Genomic DNA, 18,969 nt, shown 5'->3' on the forward strand with positions numbered 1-18,969 from the left:
CCATAAAAATTGATTAGGGTAATCTACTAAAATTGAATGAAGGAATACTTAGTGCATTAGACAAAGGCATTACAGAAAAAAGACTCCTGAGCTTCCTCATTGTCTTCATTCTGAGTGAGTTTAGAAAACCCTGCATGGAGGGGACATGGCTAGAATCTTAATGGGCAGAGGACATTCCTTCATCAAAACCTAGTAATCCTTCCTTGGTTGAATATATTTCTAGTCACATTTAGGGACTGAGAGAGTCTTGGTTATGTTCTGAGGTAGTACCCTACCCTATTTGCAGCAGTCTGTAGACAATCATTATCTTTGAAACAACTGACCCCTGAAGCAATTTACTCAAAGATAGTCAGTGTAATATGTGAGTTTCCGTTCTTCTTAATTTGTGATTGAATATTCATTATTTTTCCATTTTTCTTTTATTTTACAAGTATGGTGTGTTTGTCTGCATGAGTTTATGTTCTTCAGATACATGTAGGTGCCTGAGGAGGCCAGAAGAGGGAGTCTGATCACCTGGGACTACAGTTAAGAACATTTATGAGCCACCATATGGGTGTTGGGTATTGAGCTCTGGCCCTTTAGAAGAGCAGCCCCCATTCTTAATTGCTGAGCCATCCTTTGTCCCTAAGCATTCACTCTAAGTAGCAGTTTGACATGCCAGTGTGTGGGTAGAATAACAAATGCACCTTTCTGATGTATATATCTCTCTTGAATTTTCAACCAGGTTTCATTTTAAAGAATATAATAAATGTCTTATGACTTAGTGATATTTCTCTTTTAGAGCAGAGTCTTGCTATGTAGCCCAGGCTAGTCCTCTTGGCTCAACCTTTGGAGTGCTGGAGTTAGAGAACTTCTCTACTATTTCTGAGACCTACTACATTTTATTTCTAATCCTGATGATGATAAGATTATTACCATTGAAGACTTATCAGAAAAATTCATGGAGAGCCTGGTTTTAAACTTTGTTTCCATAAAGTTCCAAGTTTCCAAGGCCTATGTGTAGCAGGACTGTGAAAGGATGCTAAGGAGATGAACTGAAGCATAGCTTTAATTACACCAGAGTGAGGAAGTTTATAGCTCACAGCTTTGCACCTAAACAATAGGTCTGAAGTACTGACTAATTGTAATTTTGTCAGTAATAACCTTGAGACATGGATAAACAAAAGCATGGGACGCTCACTTGGATCTGTGAAGGGCCAGGAGGGTTAATCTAATTTAGATTAAACAAAGAGTTTCATAAATTCAATATTTCATGTGCATCTTAATTTAGAATTGCCAGAGAAAGTATAAAAACTTAGCCAGAGAGTTTTTTTTTTAAATCTTTAATTTGAAGATAATCATCGGATTCAAGGGATTTCCAGAGTACAAAAGAATAAAAGTTTTCATTTAGTTAGGAAGAATAAATGTGCAAAAAGCTTGTGGAGGTTAAAAATAGTTGTGAATATAAATCAAATGATAACTCCTCTCTGGTACCCCAAGAATAAAAATTGTCTGTGCTAGTTTTCTGCAATTTATCACACGGTACCTAGCTGCACGGCTGCCACTGCTAATCCAGAGAGCCTCTTTAAATCTTTTGCAATTAGTTAACCATTGCGTTCATCTATTGGATGCATTGGAGTCATTCTAGGTGGCGGGAATCATCCTTGGCTCAGGGTATTTAACTTTGCTCGTGGAGTCCAGCAACTCTTGCTGATGGGAATGAGGGATGGATAATTTAAGTGGATAAAGGGATTGATGTAGAAGATGTAGTTTTTGCCCTAGATTCCTGGGGCTAGACCTACACTCTTGGAGGTTTAATTTTGCCTGGGGGGGCGGGCTTCAATAACCACCCATTGTATATAATGAAATCCCTTAGATGGCTGAAGCTCCAGTGGTGTTTGCTGGTCTGTGATGCACAGTGGTGTGATGGGAGAGGGGCATACCCTCATGCCAAGCGAAGAGTCTATGGGAGCCGAGTATCGTCACAGAATCTCAGACCTCACCCTATACACCTCTTCTTTTGGCAAGTCTTGTGTTTTTCATAATGTAAATCTGAGTATTGTAATTCCCGTGTTATATGGGTCATTTTAATGAGTTATTGACCCTGAAGAGAGAATATGAATCTCCAAATTGGTATAGTTGGTCAGAACCATTACTAGCACACTGCTGGTATCAGAAGGGAAGGTGGTCTTATTGGGGACTTGGTCTTAGCATGTGAGGACCACACTGAGGTGGGCAGCTAGTGTCAGGACTGTGTTGTAACTTGCAGAGGTGACTTCAATGAGTTGGAATTTCTGTGAAGGAAATAAAAAGGATGGTGATGAGGTGTGAAAGACTATACTGGTGCAGTGGGAAGAAAAAGACCTCTGACGTCAACACTGAGACCTTCATGATGAAATGAGGCCTGGGCCAGAAGGTTTCACGAACAGAGAAACAACAAGTAAAAGTTCTGGAAGGGGCCACAAGAACAGCATGTTTGAGGGACAAAGATGAATGAGAGCTGGAAATGAGGGAGGGAAGAGCCATGACTTGTGTGTGGGGCTGGCCATGCAGAAACATGATTTGTATGGAGGTTTGCATCTTAAGTGTGATGGAAATCCATTGATGGTTGAAGACAAAAGACAATATAATTAATAGATAGCTTTGGAAATTTTCTCTGGATACTAAGTAGAAAAGCATTATGTTGGCAAATGAACTTTCACTCTGGAATATTTGTGCCCTTTTTGTTTGTTATTTTTTGAGACAGGATCTTGCTATGCAGTCCAGGCTGGCACTGAACACACTATCCCCCTGCCTCTGCCTTCCAAGATCTTGGATTATATGTGGGTTTTCCTATGTCTGGCTTATGCTCACATTGCTGCTGGGAGCTTTCTTTCAGTGTCCCCAGGGCAGGAAATAGAGGCAAGTCTTTTTTATATATTGCCTTGGATGGGTGCTGAGTATGGTACGCTGCTCTACACATACAGGCTGAAATACAAATGTGTGTTGGAAAAGACAGGGATATACCTGAAGTGGAGGGCATATCCTTGTTCAAAGTATAGCAGTGGGTGGTAGTTACTAAGACAGAGTTTACAAAAACAGATAAAATCTGCTTTAAAACAGCAAAGGAACATTGGCACAATTCTATACATTTTTTAAAAACTGTACACAAAAATCTCAAAGACTGACCTTTGAGGCAAATTCAGTCTGTCACCTGTTTGTATCAATAAAGTGCTACTGGCATCCAGGCTGCTTGGTCTACACATTGCCTATGGCAGCTTTTGAGTGACAGGGCTGAGGATTTGTTACAGAGATCACTAGCCCACAAACTCTACACTGTCTTCCCGGTCCTGTAGGGAGAGCATTTGAGCGTTTGCTGAGCCCTGAGCTAGAGGAGAGGTAGTTTTGTTGTTGTTGTTGTTGTTGTTTTGCTTTTGTTTTTTGTTTGTTTGCTTTGGTGTTTTGTTTGTTTGTTTGTTTTTAGAGGCAGGGTTTCTCTGTGGCTTTGGAGGCTGTCCTGGAACTCGCTCTTGTAGACCAGGCTTGCCTGGAAGTCACCTGCCTCTGCCTCCTGAGTGCTGGAATTAAAGGCATGAGCCACCACGCCCAGCTGAGGTAGGTGTTTATGCCTATTCCTTGGAAGACAAGCCCAGTCTGCATTCCTGGGCTCACATTGTGCTCTGCAGGGTCCTCCAGATCCTCTGAGGGGCAGTCACAGAGGATGGAAAGCAAGGAAGGGAATAGTTAGGAGACAGTAAAGATGAAAATGAGGGGCTCTGATGATAAAAAAGCATGGTCCCTGGGACTCAGTCGATGCTGCTTAACTTCAAGCAGTTATTGTCACCATTGCTTCCGAGTTAAAAGGACTAGCTGGTGATACTCAAACATGCCACTGGGCAGGGCTTCTCTAAGAATATGCACAGAGCCAAGGTGGGATGGTTGAAAGTATAGTCAGCTGGACACTATTTAGAATCACCCATGAGACAGACCTTGCACACTTTTGAGGGCTTATTTAGATTAAGTTAATGGAAGCAAGAGGACACACCTTAACTGTGGGCAACTGATTCCATAGACTAGACTCCTGTGGTTGAGAAGAAGGAGGAGGCCAGCAGAGGCCTAACACTTGCTTTCTGAGGATCCATGTGACTAGTCACCTCAAGCTCCTGCTGCCATGACTTCAAGGCCATGATGGGCTGTATCCGCGAACTGTGAGTGAAACTAATCCTCTTCTCCTTTAGTTACCTTCGTAAGGATATTTTAACACAGTAGCAGAAAATGTAACTAATATGCAAGGGTGGGGGTAAAAACTAGAGAATAACTGATTGAAAGACAGACCTCTGTTTTCTGATATTGGGCTTGCCACTGTACACAACACATTGATACCATAAGGGTGAAAGTGAAGGTCACTGATGTTTTGAGAATCCCACCTACCAGTGGTTCTAATTAGGCTTTTGTTTTAGAATAGTGGGAGAGGCTGAGATGTTAAGAAAAATAGTGAGGGACTTCCAATTTTCTCATCTCTATAGCCAAGGTAAAACTGAATGCTTGAAGTAGAAGCCCAGAAAGGGAGAGAGCTTACCCAAGGATGCAGGCACCCAGCAGGAGATGAGATGTGATTCAAGGGATGCTTGATCCCAAAGCCTGGGCTCTTCATACCATCTTGCACATTGTTATTCTAAGCACGGTCCGACGCTGACCGGGACAGCCACTCCTTGGGGTCTCTCAAGCTGTGCTCCAGATCTGAATCAGAATTTATATTCTGCCCCTATCGCAGGTAAATTCTAAGAATACCTAACACCGTGGCCAAGGCATTGGGGGAATGTAAATGATGAAAAGTTCATTGGATGCATGTTTGAAATTATGAAATAATATTTAAAAGTGTACAACACAATTCTATAATGTTTTTGAGCTCTACACTCAGTTTCCCATTAGGAGTCCAAGCTCCTGCCTCACCTCCTCAGCTGTATAAGAAACTTTACCTCAGTAGGAAAGGCACCCCAATAGTGCCATTTTCCTCAATAAAGGCACAGGTAGGACTCAGTGTGTGGAGTGGAGCCAGGAATAGGCTAGAATCTGCTTTATCTGGTGTTTTTCTCAATTCCCAGTGTTCCTCACAAGCAAGGTTTTTTTTTTTTTTTTTTTTTTTTTTTTTTTTTTTTTTTTTTTTTTTTTTTTTAAATCAATAGGTAAAGTCTTGTCCTCCTCTGTGAATAGTGAAATTTCTGAGAGAAGTTCAGCAGAAGAATTTGACCAGAGGGATCCAAGGTATGGAAAATTAATTCTTTTTCCTGTGTGTGGGAATTCTGTCACTTCTGTGGGGAGTACCCCGTTCAGAAAGAGATCAGTACACAGTGAGAGGGTAAGATGTCACAGGGCTCGCCTGCCAGACACATCAGCAAAATCCTGCCTCGACATCATCCCTCATACTGATTACCTCAGGGGATGTCATTCTTTCAAATACAGGCAGCATTTGAAATGGTAACCCAGAAAATCAGTCATGTATACACAAGTATACCTGTCCATGCACACTTACAACCCCATAACATATAGCTGCAAAATAAACTCTTACTTTTTCCAAATGTAAGTAATCATTTTGCTTTCCGTTTCAACAGTGAATTTGCAGCTGAAGTTGAAGTTGAATGATCAAATAATGTCAGACTGCTGAGTCTTCCCAGGGTAATGCACCAACACTTCTGGTTTTTGAAAGTTACTAAGAAGGCTAGAAGAGAAAAACAAAGTCTTTCTTTCCCCTCAATGATTATTCTGAGAAGATCATGATCATGCAAAAAGCCCATAGGGGAAAGCTTGAGCCCAAACAGTGGACTTCAATTAATGGCCAAGATAGAGATGGAGAGTTAAGGAAGGTAGTCCTCTAAGACATGTTACTATCACCCTACACAGACTGTCCACAGGCAGCCTCTTTCTTCCACTGAGTTAGTAGGCAACTTTCCAAGGTGATGGCATAGGGAGGCAAGGCAAGCCAGAAGCAGGGTGTGTTATATAAAAGAAGTCTTTAAAGACTCAAGAGCCCAACGAGGGAGCAGGGAATCTTAGGGAAATGGGTTCTAGTAATCTGAGATTCCATAAGGGAATTGCAAAGCCAGGGCTTTGAAATTTCTCCACTTGGGATCATGGTGGGTATGAAGACAGAATCTGGTTCCAAGGTCAAACTTGGCTGCAGCTCTTCACAATTGTCTTGATGTACATTTTTAACTTTTGAATCCTTTCTAGGTAGCTACCATGCTGTACTGCTGAGAACATTCACGTATATCAGAGCTATTCGTATTTTTGAGGAACCCACTGTCAGAACTGGGAATATCTCCCTTCTCCTAAGAATGAGGCCGATCATGCTCTCCCCAGCTACTCATTATTTCTCCAACTTCCAGAATGATTCCTCAGTGTAGATAGTGTTGAATGTATCTTTCAGGAAGCTATTGTTTTGCGCTCTTGTAGTAGGTCCCAATAGACCATAGACCAAACTAAAAACCCAATATGAGGTACCCATCCTAAATTCCTAAGTCACTAAAGCCTAACTAAGTGGTTAACTGACCTATGAGAAGTCAAAGGAGTGGGAGAGAGCCAAGTTTCCCAGCAGGTCCATGGCTTGAAATTCCCTCTGCTTTAACTCTGAGTCCTTTAATTCTTACAAAGGGAACTTGCCAAAACCTGATGTTCACCAAGGGACCATTTGTCTATATTGTTCTCCTTATGCCTGCATTTCAAGGAAAATAACTTTGAAATGACCTACCCATGTTTTGTTCTCTTCTTCAGTGTCTTCAGCACCTTTCTGCTGTAAAGCCAACCTCCTTCGGTCAGCTCCCATTTATTCCATTTGGTGGAATAAAGTGTTAGAGTTCAAAACACACAAAATAAAGCCTGTTAGGATATTTGAACTGCATTTTTATAATCCTTTTCTTCGGCAGTCTCTAGGATCTTATTGGGTGACGGAAATAAGCACAATTGGGGGAGGGGTAACCTGTCCAAGGGAGGGGTGAAGAATTGAGCTGTATCTTCTTTTTTTGTGAAGAATAGATTGGAAGAAATTTTTAATCAGCTGTTCTTCTTCATATGATGCCAGAACTAGCTTTGAATGCAAGCACAACGTCAGAAGACCCTTCTTGTGGTGGGAGGAATACAGAGTGCATGCCTGCACCTGCCTGCAGGCCACACAGGAAGACTACCCTTCTCAGTCACTCTTAGTTAGGCTGGCACCTGCGAGTGAGCTTTGAACCCTGGGATGTGGGCAAAAGTGATTCATTAACTTCTGAGTCTGCTCCTGAATAGAGCAGGCAGGGATGCCAATCTTCACAGCCCTCATACTGTTGAGGAGGGGAATACATGAGGTGCAGGTGAAAGACCCCCAGAGGCTCAGCCCCCAGGACCTCGGCAACCCCAATCACCAGGTGGAGTCAAAAGCTTGATGCAAACTGCAAGAGGTTTTATTGCAGTTGTTTAACAAGCTAACCCCATGTTTTCTCAGGCCTTTCATCCATCCATCATGGCGGATGGCTGGGGAAAGACTCTGAGAAGCCACGGGACTGAGATCTTATAGGGCAGTGTAAGGGGAGTGTCTAGGTACGCACAGGCTCAGGATTGGTGTGCCTCCAGGCTTGCCCTGTGTTGATTGGTCAACTGGTTGTTATGGCCCATAGGCCCTCCAAGGGTGATTGCTATGCTCTGCGCATCATTGCTGTGCACTTGTCCGTAAAGCACACCCAGAGCCGTAAAGCATAGCACCACCAGCTAACTTCTGATTGGTTCTTTGCCACGAGGCAGGCATCTGACCTCCTAGTGACCAAGGCAAGGTTAGGCAAACATGTGTTAGATTGTCATGGCTGCCGAAATGGGGAGCTGGTCCCTTCAGAGGGAGCTACTTAACTGGAGGGGGCATGAGCTATCTATTGCCTTACAGTGTTGAGGTTTCAGAACTTGTATTACAAGCCCAGCCTCTCCTTGATACTTCTGTAAGACAGGCAAAGAGGGCTTAGGCTCCTGATCCCCAACATTGCTTGCTTTTCAGTGACTACCTTTGTCTAGTTAGGTGTCTTTCAGGGCTCCTCAGTCACATTTCAGAATGCATTGGTCCAGGGAGCCTGTTACAAGCAAATAAGCTAGATCCCACCGCCCTGAGAGACTGGAGCCTTTACTACTGTGGGGAAAATAGGTAGCTGGGACAATTTGGTAGTATGGAACATTCTAAGGCAGGCATCAGAAGGGGTGGTGGTGGTATGTGCTCCTTGTGAGATCTGGATAGGCGGCGAGCAAGGGAAAGATCTTAAGTACACGAAAAGCTGCAAGAGAAGATTTCTAAGGTTGAAAGGAGAGAGATTATCTCAAATGCCTTCCTGGCAAATGTTCAGACCAGAGCACCCCCCCAAGAACATAAGAGACATGTTTTCTTTCTCATTCAAATCCTGCATTAAGTCTAACAGAATGTGGTAGATAAGAGGATTCTAAAGGAACCACACAGACCTTTCTTTCTAAACCCAGCTCTGAGATGAATTTTCAAACCACCTCATGAGGGTGGCGGTTGGAGGGGGGGGGTGGGAAGCGGGAGAATCAAGAGGGTGAGTGAACACCAAGGGCTGGCTTCCTTTAGATTTAGACCCTGCACCGGCACCCTTTTCCCTTTCTTATCTCTTGCCTCCCTGAGGCAGCAAAGTGAAAGGGAGATAAACAATCTTTCTACTCTCTCTGTGGCCTGGGGTGTTGCTGTCTCTTCACAAGGAAAACCGGTGACCCTTCCTCCCCTGCGCAGTCCACTGCACCCCACAGGAAATGTTTCATAGGGAGTGAGTGACTCAGTGTGTGGACAGGGCTGTGGCCGCCTCTCTGAGTGAGGGAAGAGGCGGGCTGCACTCCTGGATTGGGAAATCCTTGCAGCAGACCACACAGACGGCCTTTCCACCGCTCTAGCAGAGAGGATTCATTTTGCCAGGAACAAATGTCCGTCACCATTTGGCTACAACTCCATCACCACCTCTTTCGTTCTCACTGGCTTTTGTTTCTGTCCTCACAGAGCTCCCGGCCTGGACGGGAATGTCTTTCCTGCCTTGACTTTTCATCTCTTGACTCCCAGGTACCTCTGCAGCTGCAAGAAATTGAATTTGCATCTTCAGTGTGCAGTGTGACTGCAGTATCCTACCTGTCAGCTCCCGTTGCCTGAGCTGTTTCTGGTGTGGATGGTGAAGCAGTCTCCGGCAACACGCCTCTAATTTGTTTCTGCCCAAGTTTATTGAAAAGGCTTGCCTTTGTAGCAAACTTGCTCCTAATTAATTGTTTAAAGTCTATATCCCTAGAGGCGAGATGGTAAATCTTTGCTTCATACGGCTGAGAGCAAAACAATTACCCAGCAAATCCTGTATTCCTGCAATTAATTATAGTCACTATATACAGTAGAATACGATTTCCGCCTTCAAAAACTGAATTTCTTTTTTAGTTCATGGAAGTTTCCCAGTAGCCTCAGAGGGTGTGCCCGTGTTTAAGTTTGAAAAGTGTCTACTCTGATATTGAGTTCTGATTCTCTAAATGGATCCTTTGTTTTTTCCCCTAGGAAAGTACCTAGGTTTAAGAGAGATGTATAATTTCCCTGCAATTTTTACTGTAGCAAGCCATCCATCACTAGTCACACTGGTGTCATTTAGATTGGAGGTTTCTACTTGAAGGAGAAAACAACAGCAGCCACCCTGTCAGGGCCTACGTATTTCACGTCGCCTTAGGAGACACAGGGCAGGCCTAAATGAAAGGTACTGATTTGGTTTAGCACTTTGATTACATGGGTCTACCAGTTCAGATGACTTAGAGTAAAAGTTGAAACATGGCAGGCGTGAGGAAATCACCTGCAACTCTGTAACAGCTGGACGGAGCTCACAGAAAAAGTTTCAGTCTCTGCGAGTAGAGCCTTGAACTGGGGCCTAATGCACCACACACTTCTGGAGAGCTGCTGAAGCTGGGCTCCTCAAACTGGGGGAGGGGGCAAATAGAGAGGCAGAAAGAGAAAAATACAATGGGTGTTCTGTTGTGAAACTGCCTTTTCTGAAGCTCTCTAGAGACCTTAAGAAGTATCTCAAACATCTCCATTAAATAACGGCACAAACTCACAAGATGACTTAAGAAACATCCTGTATCCGTCCTCTTAGTACGATGTGGGTTGGTGGAACTTGTGATGGGCTAACACCCAAGACAAATATCTAAAAAATGGTGTCCACAGAGGTCAAAAGAAGGTGTACAGTCTCATGGAAATGGAGTTACAGGCAGTTGTGAGCTGCCATGTGAGTTCTGGGAATCAAACCCGAGCCCTTTTCAGGAAGAAAAAAAAAATACTCTTAACCACTGAGCCATTTCTTCAACTCTTAAGCTAAATACATTTTCCTTTTTAAAAATTTAAGTTAGAAAAAAATCTTATTTTATATATCAATCCCAAGTCCCTCTCTTTCCCATTCTCTCACGCCCCCCCCCCACCAACCCCCATCCCATCCCTCTTCAGCTCTATATAAAGGTGAGGCCTGCTATGGGGAAATCATCAAATTCTGTCACATCATTTGGGGCAGAGCCTTGGCCCTCCCCCTTGTGTCTAGGCTGAGAGTATCCCTCCAGGGGGATGGACTCCCAATGTCCATTCTTACACTAGGTATAAATGCTGTTCCATTACCAGGGGCCCCATAGACTGCCCAGGCCTCCAACTGCTAAGTATTTTTAAGACAGTTGAATTTAACTGGTCTTTGACAGAAGGAAGAGCATGGAGTTAAAAAATCAATGGTGGTGTCATGTTTATATTCTCTGCTCCAGCTTCCGGGTATTTGCAAGGGGCTTGGAAATTTGTTATGTAAACACCATTTGAAAAGAAATAATTTGTTCATTTGCACAACAAAAACAGTTCGCCTTATGCAGTGCATGTGGGGATGCAAGTGTCAAAGCATATTAGACAAGGGTAAAAGCTGGGAAATGCTGCCCACATGCAATCTTTCATTGAAACTGTACCCATTCGAGAAAGTTTTTAAAGGGAAAGTGGGTCTGCAAACTGTCGATTGCTCACGGCTTGAGGGCAGGGCGAGTTCATACAACACATTCTCAGCTTCCTGGGGAAAAGGAAGATAGATGCCTTTCCTCTCACAAATACAAAAGTATCCCACATAACTTCAGTTATCATTGCATTTTCATGAAATATTGGGTATAATATGATTCTCTCTGAATCTATATTATCTGTACTATACCAACACTGTTCACTATTCACTGCCAAGGTAATTACTTTCATTAGTAATGGGTCCTTGTGATATCTAATCTTGATTGTCAATTTAACTACATCTGGAACCCAACCCAAACCCAAGAATCAGGACACACATGTGAGGGGTTTTCTTGATGAGATCATTTGTGCTCAGAAAATGGTCTACAAATCTAGGCCACACCTTCTGGAGTCACCCTACTAACAAGCATTGGGAGAAGGAAGCTTTTGCTCTTTGTCTGCTTTCCCTCACTCTCACTGAAGAGTTCATCTACCCATGGCTGTCATTCCTTAGCTGGTACAAGAACCTACACCTTCAATATTGCAGTGTGAACTGAAAACCAGTTGGGGCATCCAGCCTCATGGATTGAACGAATAATGAATTCTTGGACCTTTCCATCAGAAGACAGCCAGTACTGGACTCCTCAAACCACAGACTTTAAGCTATCATGATAACCCCCCCTTCATATCTATTTCTCTACATATATGCATGTATACTATCATTTTTCATTCTATCGGCCCTTTTCCTCTAGAGAACCCTGACTCATACAGTCCTAATAATGCATCTGAAAACAGTCTTGACGTAGAAACATAAATGAACATTTATCATTATGCTCTTCTAATTTTTCCTCTGTCTTTTATTAAAATAGAGTCTAGATGGGGGGATGCCTCAGTAGATGAAGTGCTTGCTAAGAAATCAAAACGGCCCAACTTCGGATCCCTAAAACCCATTTTAAAAGATGGGGCATGGCTTTGTGTACCTGTAACCTCAGTGTGGAGAGCACAGATAGGTAGACCCCAGGGGCTCAGTGGTCAGCTAGACCATCCAAAACAGTGAGTGCCAGGGTCAAGTGAGAGATCTTGCCTCAAAAATAAAGTGCACAGTGATAGAGGGAGATATTCCAGAATTAGTCTCTGATGCACACACACACACACACACACACACACACACACACACACACACACTCACACTCACACACACACTCCTACCTTAAACGCACCTTTTACCTCTCCTTTCTTGAGAAATTAATTATAATAATGTTACATTGGAAAATCTAGAATTAAATGATTATCTTGGTGAGGGTTTCTTTTCTTTCTTTCTTTCTTTCTTTCTTTCTTTCTTTCTTTCTTTCTTTCTTTCTTTTTTTTTTCCGAGACAGGGTTTCTCTGTGTAGCTTTGGAGCCTATCCTGGCACTTGCTCTGGAGACCAGGCTGACCTCGAACTCACAGAGATCCGCCTGCCCCTGCCTCCCGAGTGCTAGGATTAAAGGCGTGTGCCACCAAAGCCCGGCTTGGTGAGGGTTTCTATTGCCATGGCAAAACACCATGACCAAAAAGCAAGTTGGGAAGGAGAGGGTTTATTTGGCTTACACTTTCCCATTGCTATTAATCATGAGGGAAGTCAGGATAGGAACTCAAACAGGTCAGTATCCTAGAGACAGGAGCTGATGCAGAGGCCATGGAGTGGTGATGCTTACTGGCTTGTTCCCCACGGCTTGCTTAGCCTGCTTTCTTATAAAACCCAGGACTATAAGCCAAGGGATGGCACCACCCACCATAGGCTCCTGCATTGATCACTAATTGAGAAAATGCCTTATAGCTGGAACTCAAGGAGGCATTTCCTCAACTGAGGATTCTTCTTCTCTGATGACTCTAGATTGTGTCAAGCTAACACAAAACCAGCCAGTGCAACAATAACCCATCTGTATCTTCTAATACTTTTTCATGTGAATTTCTCAAATTATCTTTTCCTATTCCCAGGTCACCTAGGGAAGTGCTGCATAAAAAGCAAACCCATAATAAATTCTTCCTGAGGCCTGGTATATTGATAGTCCATCTCATAGCATGTAATATGCATAGTGTTTATTGTTCTGTGCCGGTTATCTTTTCTTAATAAGCTAAAAACAAATATCTTTTTGTGCACTATTACCAAGTTTGGATACACAAGTGAAGTTTTACTGTTTATAGCCAAAGCTTCAAAAAGATCTTTTTGACCAACCTCAATTCTGTAGGTAGCATTTTTTCACAGTGTAAGAAGAGAAAGATCAGTTCAAACATGTCCCCTCTTTTGTGTTAAGAGCATCCCCTTGTTTAACTACAGACAGTCTCAATTAACTAAGCAATAAACTGCTAAGTGTGAACTCTTACCTTCGTTAGGACACCTCTTAGAATGGTTGCAAGAATCTATTATTGAATAGGCTTAATTCTCCATTGATTTAGGAGGAATCCGAACCCAGGCACTAAAAATCTTTATGGTCTCCCCAGGAGACATTGGGACACACGTGGTATTCTCATTACCACAGCTGATAAAACGGAGAGGCTTGCCTGGGGTCTTCGAGTGAGCCTGTTATTGAGGGAGTGGAATCTAGGTCTCCCTTTGCCTAGTATACAACCACAAAAAGCACAGAACTCCCAGGAGTGTTGCCTGAATCACATGTGCAGGAAATAGAGGGAAATGATGCCCAGGATGCTCATTGCTGAATCCCCATAGCAACCATGCACTGCTCCCCTCCCAGTGCACATAAAGTACACTGAAGGGTATCAAACAACATAAAATCTGAATGGTGCCCTTAATTAGGTGGGACTATCATGCTGACTCTGTTACCTCCCACTGTCCAGGATAGCAGCCCCCAATTTCTCTCTGATCCCTAAGCCTGAAAGCAGGACATCATTATAGAAACAATCTTTGCCTTTCAAGGAACCATCAAGCTTTGAAGATGATGGAGTTTGATAGTCATAATGTCAAACTTTATACGGCCATAATCCAAGTTTACAATAATACATTAGGCAATAATGCTACTATTTATATCACCATAAACTCAGTTTTATGGTGATATAAATAGTCATGCTAATGGCATTAACAGCGGCACACAGTGGAATCCCAGCTGTTGAGTGGCACTTTTATGCTATCAGCATTGCTATTTATGCTACCATAAGCTTAGGTAGTCAAACTTGTTACTTATGAATAGACAAGGAAGATGGATATCCACGTCTTATGCCTGAATTGAGGCTTCTATATTGGACACACCCTCTTTTCAATAATGTAGCTCTCTATTGGACCCTACTTGTTTTGTGTGATGTTTTTGAAGAACGAGTCTGTTTACTGGCATCTTCTGAGGCAGCCTGGAAACAATATTTCAAAGTGATAAGAAAGCAGGAGCCACAGCTGCTGGGCAAACTTACTGTCTCCTTGGCAGCGCAGAGGACCCACGCTCAGCTTGGCTTCTGAGCCTTGCCGGTCAGTATCTCCAACCACCACCTGGCTCACTGGCAGGTGATCTTTGTAGGATAAAAAGCCAGCATCCTTCCTCCTGAATCATAGGGAGACAGAAAACATGGGAGGCTGTGTTAAGATTATAGCTTATGTTGTCTGACCACTGATGGCATTTTTAATAGTTGTTCAGAATTACACTGAGTAAAACCCCAGATGGAGTTTGCTCTCCTTTCCCTGTAATCGCTCAGAGCATGGCTCAGAGGCAACTCTGGCATGGTCATCTGATGAAAAATAGAATTGACATTCTGATTTCCAGAACTTACAACTAATAGGCCATTGGCTATTTTAGGTGGGAATTAGACCAAACCACATGCCCCACAGATGCTCACATGCAGAGATAATGGAAAATTCAACCACATCACCTGAATGATACACCAGACAAGTCCCTGTTGAAAAATCTTTGCTTCTTTAATTGTTGAAGCGATTCCTTCAGAGAAAGGAAAGTCTCCTTCAGAGACTTTCTTCCCTGCTGAGCATCAGCTAAATAAGGGACATCTTTTGTTTTCTGGTCTTTTCTTGTTTACTTGAAGAACTGAAATAGTTCATGGATGTCTCCAGCATAGAGCAGGTGCTTTCATAAGTACTTAGCTCCATGGATAATGAGAAGTGGAGCTGAGATTTCTGCCTAGGTTCATCTGTCTGCCCTGTACTTATTCTGTACTGATCCACACCTTCCAACTTGACTCCATACCTACTTTGAATTACATCAAGTTTTTATCAATTAATTGAGAATTTTGTGTATTCATACAAGGTGTTTTTATCATATTCATTCCCCTGTCCTCCACATGACTCCTCCCAGATCCACCCTTCCCCTTAATGTCCCTCCCAATTTCATGACCTCTTTTTTTTTTAAGATTTCTTTATGTATTTATTATGTATACAGTGTTATGACTGCATGTATCCCTGTATTCCAGAAGAGGGCACCAGACTATATTACAGATGGTTGGGAGCCACCATGTGGTTGCTGGGAATTGAACTCAGGACCTCTGGAAGAACAGGCAGTGCTCTTAACCCCTGAGCCATCTCTCCAGCCCTCCTGTCCTCTTTTTTTTTTTTTTTAAATAACCTACTGAATCCATATGTTCTTGGGTGTGGGAGCATCTACTAAAGTAAGGTTGACCTACCAGGGTCTACACCCATATTAAAAACTAGCTCTCTCCAAGTAGTAACTAACTGCCAACCGCTTCTCAGATAGAGGTGAGGGCTCATGATCCCATTGTACTCTGCTTGACATTGTTGACTGGTAAAGGTAGCTACTGCTGCTGTTAGTGTCCTGTCATGTCCAGAAGATACTGTTCGACCCGAGTCCTTCTCTGGTTCTTACAATCTTTCCACCCTGTCTTTCATGACATTCCCTGATCTCTGGGGAGGGGGTTATGTGACATAAATGACCCATTAATGGCTGATAACTGCCTAGACATTTATTTTGGCCATCTGTGAGTTTCTGTATTAACTGCCATGCTCTGCACAAAGAAACCTCTCTGATGAAGTTCGAGATGTGCATATAGAGATATGGATTTAGAGGGCAGTTTGATATTACATTCATTTAGCACAATAACAGTAGTAAGTTCAACTCTGGGGCTCCTACAGTGCCCGGCCGTGGGTTCTTGACCAGATTTACAATACTAGGCATATATTTCTGTAGTTGTCCCAACCCGCAGGACAGCAACCTAGAGCAAGAAGTCCAGGGAGGGGAATGGGGACAAGAGATGAGAGAGAATGACCACAAGACAGGATTCTGATCAAGTGGCAGATTTCATTTTTTCCAGGCAGCTTACATAGTCAGTAGTATGGGGTAAAGGGAAGGGGGAGAAGAGGCCAGGATCCAGCTGTTAGTTCAAGCAGGATGTCAGAAAACTATAGAAGGAGGGTATTGGCAGGGTAAAAAGTTCATGGGTGGTGGGGAGAGGGAGGGTTTCCTAGGTAAATGGTGGGACAAAGGAGGGTTGCCTAGGTAAGTGGGCCTGTGGTTGGAACAAAGGATTGACATCTGGGTCATGTTGTTCCTTCTGGGTGCTCATGCTTCTAGACACCATTTATAATCAAAGACAATAAGTTCTATAAGCGGGTGGCCTGCCAAGTTTGGCCTAAAGGTTCATGCCAAGCTGTATGGCTCCCAACATATTTCCTCTTGTGTAGTGGGTCTTAAAGAAGGAATGAGATGGGCCCAACTGCAAAGAGCTTCTTTGCACCAGAGCCCAGAATTTCTGAGGGTCAGGAGGAGCTACAGGACACTGTCTGTGGAAATCTGTGCTCTATCCTATTTTGCTGCTGCTGCTGCAACTCCATGTTCCCCTTCTTTGGGCTGAATGGGTGGGAGGCACAAATTAGTGAAAAGATCATTTTTATGCCAATGGAAATATCAAATCTGAATGTTCCTTTTGAATGAGAAGAGGGAGATGGTTCAATAATGAGGCTAAGGATTTTGTATTCACATTCCTTTGCATGTAGAGCTACGGATTGGGCAAACATCATGGAACTCCATCTTGAAAATTCTGTGCTAGGCAGGGCCTATACTTGTCCTTGAGATTATCTACAATATCAGTGAACATATTCTTCCATTTGTGTCAGGAGCAGAAACCCAGGAAGGAGATACAAAATTTGGTCAGTGGGATTCAAAACTATATTTTACCCTGTTTTTAGTAATTTCAGTGTTCTTTGGTTTTCGAAAGTATTGTTTATCAAGTTAGAACAAACCAAACATTGGGACTATTGTTGGCACTGTATTTCCTGTTGACCAGGCGTCAAACCTGTCAATAGGATTTCTTTTGTGCAAAACCTACTTTCCTTTAGCAGAATTTCAATCAATCAAAATCACTTCAAATAGGAAGAAAATGTCCTGGGCTTTTTTTAAAAAGTTATGTATAGTATATTTGTGTGCATGCCCATGTTATATGCAAGGTTGCCCACACATGTGTGCAACTGCATGTGAGATTCAGATGTCCATACGAGGTGTCATCCTCCATTAGTCCCCATCTTGTTTTTTGAGACGGTCTCTCACTGAACTTGCAGCTTGCTGATTCAGCTAGGGTGGATGACCGGCAATCCTCAGGAATCTTATCTCAGACTACTCAGGACTGGGATTATATATACGCCCAGATTTTTAGATAGGTGCTGGTTATCCAAATTCTGGGGCGCATGCTTATGCAGTTTTTCAACTGAGCCATCTCCCCACACCAAAGCCTATGATAGTAAACTTGACATTTACTCTTAAAGGAGCAATAAATGAAGGCAGCCTAGCTGCACACTTGAATTTGACAGCCTGTTAGAAATGATCCCCATGGACATGGTGCTAACACTCTTTACGGGTTAATGCCCCTTAGGATGTGTTTCCAAACCACTGCTCTACAAACTAAATCCTAAAACCCAAACTCCTCTTGTAATCGGCATTTGTCTGACTAAGAAGGGACTTTGTGATTGGCTTTGCAGGCTCTGGCCAGCATCATGAAGTAGCTTTGGTACACCAGGTTCCTGAGCAGAATGGGCTGCCCTGAACTCTCAGGATTTACATCTTTGAGCTTCTGAAAGACAGCATGAGTGGCTTTATAAAAATAAGATATGGGCTGTGGAGATGGCTTAGTGTGTACTTGTGCACAGGAGCACACAAAGACACAGTACTTTTGAGAGATGTAGTATCCATGGCATTGTGTAATAAATGTCACTGATCATGACTGTCTGAAAGAGTTGTGCATGTGAATGTGTTTTTACTTTAGTGTATGTAAACCACGTACAGTTCACACACCCACTTGTTCCATCACAACTCAAATACTAGTTTGGAACTCAAATACTAGTTTGGAACACCTCCAGTGACCCAGAGGCACCTTCTCTCACACATTTCCAATAGTCAGTACAGGCTATAAAGGTATTTGCTATTTAATTCAAACTATTCAAATATCCCAAATCTTTTGGGTTGTATTCTGAATGAAATTGTTGTGCTACATTAGTGAAAATGTAGTATCACCCAGCAAAGGGAATAAAGCTTCTCTTGGTGTCAATTGGGCAGATTCTAGGGTTTGGGTATTACACATACAGCTGCCCCGAACATCCTTTCAGAGGAATTACCTACTGACATTGATGGATGTTTACACAAAAACAAGAAATTCTGAGTTATAAAGTCTGCTTAACTTTTGTGGATAATTTCAGGCTGTTTTCTCTAGAGTGCATATCAACTAACATTTTTACCTGAAGCATAATAAGAATTCAGGTTGCTTAGGATCCTTGCCTGTGTTTATGATATGTGATGTAATGAAACATAGTACACTATTTAAAAACACCAGATAAGAACATTTTTAAAAAGAAAAGTCTGGAAATATTACAATCACTATGTAATTTAATAGGATTAATTGCACAGGATAAGCTTGGAAACATAGCTCTTAAGTCTTTGTAAAATGACTTATTAAATTAAATTAATAGATTGAATTATTTAAATTAATTTTTAAATTAGTTAACTAAATTAAATAAATAGAATGTGATAAATCTTTGAACATACTTTCTAGAAGTTTGGGCATTGTGATA

The 18,969-nt window shown here is 42.5% G+C and overlaps 1 protein-coding gene across 1 annotated transcript in view; it reads right to left on the minus strand.

Moving 5' to 3' along the window:
• Positions 1-18,969, minus strand: part of Cntnap2 (contactin associated protein 2) — a 1,481,094-nt gene that overhangs the window by 386,254 nt on the left and 1,075,871 nt on the right. Inside the window, exon 15 of the mRNA XM_035451404.1 lies at positions 14,364-14,491. Within this exon, the coding sequence (XP_035307295.1) occupies positions 14,364-14,491 (128 nt within the window). The remainder of the gene's footprint in view (positions 1-14,363; positions 14,492-18,969) is intronic.

The sequence above is a fragment of the Cricetulus griseus genome, assembly GCF_003668045.3.
Source record: "Cricetulus griseus strain 17A/GY chromosome 1 unlocalized genomic scaffold, alternate assembly CriGri-PICRH-1.0 chr1_0, whole genome shotgun sequence".
Classification (NCBI taxonomy): domain Eukaryota; kingdom Metazoa; phylum Chordata; class Mammalia; order Rodentia; family Cricetidae; genus Cricetulus; species Cricetulus griseus.